The sequence below is a fragment of the Ylistrum balloti genome, unplaced genomic scaffold (genome assembly GCF_031769215.1).
Source record: "Ylistrum balloti isolate Yb309-2 unplaced genomic scaffold, AGI_CSIRO_Ybal_v1 Utg370120, whole genome shotgun sequence".
Classification (NCBI taxonomy): Eukaryota; Metazoa; Mollusca; class Bivalvia; order Pectinida; family Pectinidae; genus Ylistrum; species Ylistrum balloti.
The window spans coordinates 762,318-771,631 of NW_026782137.1; the positions used below are offsets into that span (position 1 = coordinate 762,318).

At 33.0% G+C, this 9,314-nt stretch overlaps 1 protein-coding gene across 1 annotated transcript; it reads right to left on the minus strand.

Moving 5' to 3' along the window:
* Window positions 1-3,236: 3,236 nt before the first annotated feature.
* LOC132550373 (mitochondrial ornithine transporter 1-like) lies at window positions 3,237-8,967 on the minus strand. Its single transcript, XM_060214424.1, has 8 exons — window positions 8,839-8,967; window positions 7,180-7,333; window positions 6,757-6,825; window positions 6,104-6,166; window positions 5,853-5,925; window positions 5,549-5,596; window positions 5,065-5,270; window positions 3,237-4,165 (listed from the first exon to the last, which is right to left on the minus strand). Exons 1-8 carry the CDS (start codon window positions 8,894-8,896, stop codon window positions 3,988-3,990), a joined length of 849 nt encoding a protein of 282 aa, XP_060070407.1. The 5' UTR covers window positions 8,897-8,967; the 3' UTR covers window positions 3,237-3,987.
* Window positions 8,968-9,314: the final 347 nt, after the last annotated feature.

A 9,314-nucleotide genomic window follows, 5' to 3' on the forward strand; every position in this document is an offset into this window, starting at 1 on the left:
AACTAGAACTCCTGTATAACAACAACCATTATATGAGAATTGTACATTAATTATCACAACTGTAAACATCCTTATGTTCACATGTCAATCTGTTATAAATGGATATATATTATAAAACACATAAAATAAAACAATCATATATTATTTACTATAAGAGAACTAAATAGTTGTCTGAATAATTTGCTTTGCCAAAGACATTGTCCAATACATCCTTACTGTATATTCTTGTGTTTCCATGCACTTGATAAAGTTAGCACTATGTTCAGCCATATGTAATGTTTTGAAAAAATATCTTTTATATATTTTTGTTAAACAATTATGCCTTGAAATGAAGGTACCTAAAATTTGATATCAGAGTGAAATGGCACTTATAAATCATAAAATCATCACATAACATAAAAGAACTTCAATACCTGTACATCTATAAACCAAAACTACACAAAATTAAAGATAAAATATGTACAAAGTGACCACCAGGTCTGGTGTGTAACTACTAGGGGACAGTAGATCCAAAGTCTGGTTGGACATTATATTTATAGATACTGAAAGTCAAAATAAAAAAAGACATAAAAAAACATGTATTAAAAACAGAAGAAGAATATCCAAAGCGATAAAGATAATAAGTCATGAATTCAGAGTCAATTTGTTCAGATAAATTGAATCTCCACATCCCAAGATAGTTTCAGTAATTATCAGGACATGATACAGGTACAAATAAACATACCTGGTACATACTGATCAGCTATGGCAGCTCCAGTTGTTAAAAAGCTGGGTACACACTTCGACAGTTCAATGACCATGGAAAAGCGGGTGAATGCTATTGCAATGTTTTGGGAAGGTTGCCGCCACACTATGGAATAACCTACTGTCACAAACCAGGAAAGCAACAACACTTGCCACTTTCAAAAAGGGTGTTCAGTCCTATCTGTTCAGGTGTGCTTTTTCTTAGACTAGTAGTTTCTGCTACATGTACATACATGTGTTTTTCTGGTGATCATGCAAACACAATGATCAGCATACCATACATATATGTAGATGTATAATGTATTATTGATACCATGACTGAAATTTTACATACACTGTAAAGTGCCTTTGATTAATTTGTGAAATTATATAGGGCACTATATAAATGTTGTATATTATTATCATATTATTATGGATTCATATTCATGAGATTGCTGGAAAAAACTAATAAGGAGATACATTAAAAAAAAAAAGGACCAAAAAGGAGTACATGTAGCTAAAACGGCCAACAATAGAGACCAAAAAGGATTACATGTAGCTAAAACGGTCAACAAGAGAGAGCAAAAAGGAGTACATGTAGCTAAAACGGCCAACAATAGAGACCAAAAAGGAGTACATGTAGCTAAAACGGTCAACAAGAGAGAGCAAAAAGGATTTTTTTCATTGAACATCCCCCTCAGTAATTGTATATAAACATTACAAAAGTGCCGTAACAATTTGCCTCTTCAAGGACATGTTACTCATTTAATAGTTACAATGGAAAAAAGTAGTTCAAGTGGAATTTATATGTATATATTGTACAATATATAAATGGAGTACAAATAATAAACTGAAAATTAGGGTGTATATTGCCAAACATTACATAATAGAGTATAGTATACAGGTGTTATACCAAACAAGTAGAGTATACAGTCGTTTCCAATGAGTATAGTATATAGGTGTTATACAAAACGAGTAGAGTATACAGGTGTTACACCACCAAGTTAGTATACAGCTGTGATATCAAACAGGAAAGAAAAACAAAAAAGAGAATAATAATTAACATGTATATCAAAAAAGATTCAAATAAGGGAAACATAAGTATCTATAACAATGCTGGATACTCCAGTTGTCTCCTTATTGTCAAATGCTGATTAGAAAATCTGATGAGATATGAAATATTCTCAACCATACTTTTGCAACACCATTTTTTAAATACTATCACCATCAAATGATCCCTTCACACAAGTTATCTTACAAAGTGTAGATATGTATAAATACACGTTTTCACTTATAAACAAGGCAGTGTATCACACTGGGTTACAAACGCTGTATCATGATACAGATCTAAATAACAAAAACAAATAATTGTACAAGGGTGCAAGACAAATAAATGAGATTCTGACATCAAAAAGTGCAAATAAAACAAGATATTGCATGATTAATTTTGTTTGACTTATAGTAAAGTAAATTTAATAATAAACAACCAATCTCATGAACATTTTCATCTGACTGAAAATTAGGGGATGACACTGCTGTGTTTAAACTTTATGGCAGTATATTGTGATTTTACTTTTGAAAATTGAGTTTTACTGGTGACACACAGCAGAAATAAATAAACCTTAAATTATGGGGTCATGCTGTCGTTACTGACATCATTGTAAAGATGTGTCAGGGTCATTGGCATCGTAACAGTCGTCATCTCGACAAGATTTGTCAATGAAAAATTTGCTGATGGTATACCATGGTTATATTGTCAAGAATTATTTCTAATGTAGGGGGCTGTGATAGCTCAGTCAGTTAAAGAGTTGACTTACATAATTTCAGGTGAAGATGTGCGTAGTTCAACGCTTTCTACCCATGGCGGCTTGTGTTTCTCAGGAAGCTGAGAAACAGACAGCCTTGTGCTGACATGATTGTGTCCTTGGGCAAGACACTTATCCTAATTGCTCTAATTTGCATGTAATAGGCTCCTCAAATGTTCTACTAAAAGGAGACCCCACCTCAAAATTATCCTGTCTACCTGGCAATAAACCCAGCACACAACCAATATTCATTGACCAATAAAATGCCATGTTATATCTCCAGTTAATTAGAATATCAATTGACATGGACAAATGAGAGAGTTACTTTCTATTGCTGTTTAATCTGAACACAGACAAAATTTAAGTTTATAATACACTGGCTCCTTTGTAAACAGACACCTAAAAATACCAACATCCTTTTTTGTGATTATAATAGAAAAAAATGTAATACTTGTAATTAAAGTTTCAGATATCTTCTTTGTAGTTATCAGATTAGGAATAATTATCTCTGGCACACAGTAACTAGTAACAAGAATAGGACAACAGCAGTGAATAAATGGTAACAACATAACCATGGATTGTGTTATCAACAGTGAAAACAGGAGCAATAACATTTTAAAAGTTTCCTTTTCAATCATTCACAAACATTAGATATATAAAAACAAAAGGATAGTAAAAGGCAAAACATTCACATCAAGATAACCATAGTTAATTATGTTACATAATGGTTAAAAATAAAAGTCAACCAAAAGCATCAATAATATCAGGGCATTGTAAAATAGATGTCTGCTTATCAAAATCATGATATCAGTTTGTTCAAAACATATGTATGACTCAACTTCAATTTTCTGAAAGTAACACTAGTAGTAGTACCTTGGTGGTTGACACAATAATGATTTTAATGGTAGTATTTTTGTTGAGTTGTTGCATAGTAAAGCTTTACTGCGAAATTAAATATCATTGTAACAATATTTAACATCTCTTTACCAGCTACTGGGTATTTTTCTGAAAGCCCTTTGGTACTTGCATATTGTACAAATTGTAATACTAAAGCGATATTTTTCATTCAACACAATGTAAAAAAAAAACTAAAATTATTAAAGAAATTCAGAATTGTCACAACAAATATTTAAAAAATTTGGAATCCTTAATATTAATAACTTCTTCTACATTGAATTTCAGATGAGTTACCATATCTAAAACTTAACTAATGCCTCATGACAGAATAACAACACATTACTCTCTATAAAAGGTAGTAAAGTTGTCTAGGATAAAGATATTCTTTCTGAGGACAACCATACTGGAGTATTGCGGAATGTTGGAAGGTTGACAGTTTATCATTTCCCAACAAAACAAAATATTTTTGATTACTGAGTACATGTAATATATGTAATAAGGCTATTGATATAAATCTTCATGATACTGATGTTTAACAGAAACTAGGTCACAGTGACCTGGTTCAAGAATCACGCAGTCCTAATTCGGAAACCTTTTTCTGTGCATATGACATCACAATCATACTTGTCCCGTTGGCTAGGAAGCTACGAATTGTACCAGGCATAATCCCACGATATAAGGCAAAGAATCCACCCCTCTCTCTTATTATGAGTCGCATTCTCTGCCAAACAGGCATTTTACTGAAAGGAACAATGTAAGTTTTATTCTGGGATTTATATTATATTAAGGTAATTGTCATAATTGACCAGACAAGAACATTTACAAACTGAAAATTAAAAAATGGACATGTTAATACATTAATGACAATGTTAAAAAAAATATCACCTATAGTGGTAATAGACCGGGTCAGATTCACCATGCAAGACTGAGATTGGAATGCAGTTCTCTAAATTTCTATCTTTTTCGTAGAAACTTTGTCAATAGTCCTTTATGTTCGAGTAATGAAGAAGATGAGACCAACGAACATTTTTATTAACATTAGATAATTAGTTTATTAAAATGTCAGCACTGTTCTGACCTTCTTATACGTTATTTTGGTCCATTAGATAACCCTATTTCAATTGAAATATTACTCTTCAGAAACAATGAACTAACATATAGTGAAAATTCTCTTATCTTTTCTTGTGTACAAAACTTAGGTTTTCTATTTTTGATATTCTTAATATCAATTTTTTTCCAATCCACCATTGTTTATGAACAAAATGCAGCAATGTCCTGCCATCAAAATTATTCCCTATCCTAACTTTTCTTTTCTCATTACATTCTCCACTTCATGCTATGGAGACGAATTAATTAAGTTTGAAAACTTATTTCTAAATCCAATTCTAATGATTGCTCTTGTATTTTTAAATGTATATGTATATATAAGAATGAAATAAAGTGTATATTAGAGAAAGAGTCATGCCTCTCAAGTGTTTTAGCACATGTAGCTATGGTGATACTTGTAATCTATTTCCACTTTTTTTCTTTTTGAAGTTTAGAGTTTACTTTATATACATATATAAAATATATATAATTTTCACTCAACATAGGTTTCTTTTATAAACAGTATTCATGAATGAATTCTGAAGACACTTACTTTCCATAGTCAGCCTGGACCTGACATTTCATGTACTCCAGTGGCCAAACTATCCACCATGCTGCCGTAGCTGCCAGTCCAGATGTAAGAAAGGGACCAAGAACTGGCTGCTTGAAAAGATCTGGGAAATGTCGACGCACAGAATCCACCAACATAAAGTAGGTAGTCATCAGACCAATAGTCCTAGCCCATGTCACCCCAAAGCCCTGCAGTGGGAACACAAGGACACATACTAATTTAACCATGCCAATTTACAGAAAGAGTCCTACCACAAACATCTGGAATTTGATAGAAACATTATCAAACATTTATAATGACTCTTTCATAATAAAACAATCAAAGATTGTTTGACAGAAACTGTTAACTTTTATCGTCTGATTAGGTCATCTCAGAAAAGGTAATATAAATCACTTAACAGGTCTCTAACCTGAAATCTTTTGTCAGATTGTTATCGTTTACAACTTTGTTTACTTTTCTTACTCACAGTGTATACTTTTCGGAGCTGCCAAGTCTGTTGTGTCTGCCGTCTCACCTTAAACACAAGCATTTCTATTGGTTACCAGGTTAGCAATCACCATATATGTAGAACTTATCAAATGAATATCTTTGCCTATTTGATATCATATATATTACAATTGTTTAAACTGCACTGCAACAAAGTTTGTTTTCCATTTTGAAATCTTTCTGTTTTAAGAACATTCTTGCTTTTACAGGTACTTGTTTGTCATGTATATTGTATTGTATGTAAATCTAATTTGTTGTCTTAATGAAATGTGTGTCATTATTACCTTTGCATACTCAAGAGGTGTTTCTATGATAGCTCGGGAAGTTGACGCAATAATACCAGCACCCACAACTCTCCTAAAGATAACAAAAAAATTGTTACACCAATGAGTCCTTTGGGACATTGTAAAATGGAACTGAAGACAACGACATGGCAAAGTATCTACTAGTATATTAATTCAATTAAATAGGATATATGTGATTTTAAAAACTGGACATAGTAAACATTTTCATCAATATAATTATGTTCACTTACAATTGCAATCCAGCAAGTCCTGGTATCTCATGGCGGCCTACTGGACTGTCAAAGTATGTGTACCTAGAGGAAAGACATTCTTTGTCACATGCTAGGTCAGAGACTGTTAACTACCCTATTTGTTATCTAGCAGTAAGCCCATGACTGTAAATAATTGTAAAGTAAAAACTGTAATGTCATTTCTTTGTATGATAATAAGCCCACTCCCTCACTTAGAGTTAATATGTTGGTGCCTTGGACTTATTGCAGAATAAATATGGTACTTTAATTTTACTTTCTCAGCATTCATTCACATAGTTTTGGTACATATTTTGTTTCCAATCAAATCTGGACCTCAAACAAGTATACAGTGTACATTCTGTATATAGTTTGGTTAACTTCTATTTTATATTACTTCTGGGCCTAGTTCAAAACAATCTACATCAGCTAATGATAGGATACCCATTAACACAAAACTTTGTATGGCATTATCTTTCAAAACTGTATTCATTTCAAAATTAGCATATCAACTTATTAAAATAGCTAGGGTTTAAACAAACTGGCTCCGAAAACAAGTAAAGCACAATTCAATCAGTCTAATTACTTTTCAATTAAAAATGTATTTCAGATTTTGTGGTTCAGAAATCTCTCTTGTATCATCAATGTGTACTTACATAGCTTCAAACACAGCAAACTGAGTTGACCTGTAGATACCTGAGCCCCACAGAGGTGGGATACAGCCTCTGTACAATAAAAACACATCCTTACATCTTGTCATCATCAAACCATTTCTTCACCTGATGTCAGTCATATAAAGATCAGTAAAATAATACAAGTTTTCCATTATCAGTGAAAAATGATATTAACAACAGAAAAGTTGGGACTGTTTTCAATCAGATAAAAAAAAATAAAAATTAACAAAAAAGACTCACATATCTGTGAACTTCCTTTCTGAGCCTTCTTATATATTGCCTGTATGTGTTATGTTGATGCTGATTGTACTTTTTCTGTCATGTTTAATGAAAAACACTTTATTATTCGATTTTGAAAACTAATGAAAAAATGTGAAAGGGCAATTCATTCATAGGGTTACAGACCTGTACAAGCCGATGACACCTTGTGTGCGTAGTGTCTTTGTCAAAGTCTGGAACATGTTGGTTTTCTCATAGCCTACTTGCCCTTGCATTTTTGTTTTGATCGTATCAAAGGGGTGGCCAACACAAGTGTTGGTTAGACCATATAGAACTCCAACTGAAACAATCAATTGTACATCAGAGAATGGTAATGATATATACTTAATTAGAAGAGTTCAAATACTTAAAAACCTTGTTTATATTTTCAAATAAATACCATACCTGTATATGGATTTTATCAAAAATTATCATTTGTTTAACAACTTTTAACAAAAATTTTGAGACTTTTACAATATCAATAAACATTAAATTATTCTTGGTTATTCTTCACTTTGAGTAAATTATTGTTAAATCTTCTGACATCATTCTAAGTTATGGTTTTAGAGGTCAGTATGTTCTGGATGTCTGGCTAAATATGCCTTAATTTTTGTTAACATTTCTTTTGAATAGCAACAATGAATTTTCTTCCAATCTCTGTAACAGATCCTGACAAACCACCTACATTAGTTTCAGAGTTTCTCCTGGCTTTAGGGTACATGTTTGATATTTTAACACATCATGCTTGAAAGCTTTTATTACTATAATCGATAGAAAAGATTTAATGAAAAATACCTGCTCCCACTAGGGTTGGAACTAGCATTTTCTTTATCCTGGCAGACACTCTACCTTCACTTGTAACAATGAAATTCCCACTATCTAAAGCTGATTTGGTAATCTGCAACTCTCAACTTCTTATTTATCCTAAGGAAACAGCATAATCTCATATAGTTCTACCCTTGGAGTGTTTACCAGTACCAAATTAGTAATAGAAAGGAGTAATGAAAAGCATGTTCTGCTCTCACCAGGATTTGAACTAGCGATTGTTCCTCTTAGTATCTAGCCTGACACTACCACTTGATTCTAGTAAGTGATCTGTACTCTCTTCAATAACTTCTATCCCTGGAGTAGTCAATGGAACTAAATCTGGAGTGGTCAACAACAATAAATATGCAGAAAGAAGGATTAATAGAAAATATCCCCTGTCCCCTCTAGAGGTACAAACTAGCAACACAGTGACCTCTAACTGGGCACTCTACCGTTTGACTAAAAGGAAATTACCACTAACCGATGAGGCTAGTAATTAAGATGATGTTTACTTACAACTTCAAGTTCTACATTACAAAAGTCAGTTACAGAGGAACCACACATGACCCACAGTAACCCCAAAAGGAAGTAGGCACACAGTATTAAAAAATGATAGGTTTATATCAGCTCTAACTTCTTCTGGAATATCCTAGACAGAGCTCGCGATATTCACAAAAGTTAGGCAAGGTTTAATAAGTGTAACTACGTTTACAGTGTATAAGTTGTTTAACTGTCAGTGTCATAAACATACCAGGATTCAGTCTAAAAAGAGTATGTCCGGCCACAGAGACCACTTGCATGCTGCCAATCCTAAGCCCCCTCCAGTTAAAAAAATTAGTACTACCATGTAATTAACGTATCTGTAACTGCCTGTCAGAGCTAAGCCTACCGTGACGTAAGGCTGTTAGGCCTAATCAGGGACGTATAATACTGTATCATACGTCCCTGGCCTAACATATCGCTGACATAACGATTGTTCGGTATGGATGTTAGGCTTACCTCCTAAACCAATGGCGCCTTCCCTCAACCAGTGAGCCCTCTCTTCGTTATGTGTCATCTTGATTAATCTCTGCTCACAGACAAAAGTGGTGATTTCCTAAGATAAACTCCCTCTGATTTCGTCCAGCTGGTGTTGTTTCCAAACCTACCGTAGATTTTGATCAGGTCATTTGAACGTTTCAATGGCAAGAGCAGTAGAATAATGAATATTTTCAAGCGTCACGGATAAATATTCCTGTTCGGTGATTGGTCAAAAATGGGGGTGTGCTTCAACTTTCAATTCAGCATACATTTTCATAGCAGGAATTTTAATCTACTGTTTAATAACTCTCAATACGAAAGGATATTACATAGGTAGCAGACAACTTATTGACTTCTTAATAGATTTATTTGATATGAATACCATATAATTATGTAGCCGAGTTGGTCAAATAAAATAATGACTGAACTTCTGTCAATCCACATTTTGTATTTAG

What these genes read in the sequence shown, in the direction of transcription:
- LOC132550373 (XM_060214424.1), bottom strand. Translation starts at nt 8,896, where the DNA reads ATGACACATAACGAAGAGAGGGCTCACTGGTTGAGGGAAGGCGCCATT. An exon ending in AGGCGCCATTGGTTTAGGAG is followed by an intron (nt 7,334 to 8,838) that starts GTAAGCCTAACA and finishes TGATTGTTTCAG; the next exon opens with TTGGAGTTCTATATGGTCTA. An exon ending in GTCCAGGCTGACTATGGAAA is followed by an intron (nt 4,166 to 5,064) that starts GTAAGTGTCTTC and finishes TGTTCCTTTCAG; the next exon opens with TAAAATGCCTGTTTGGCAGA.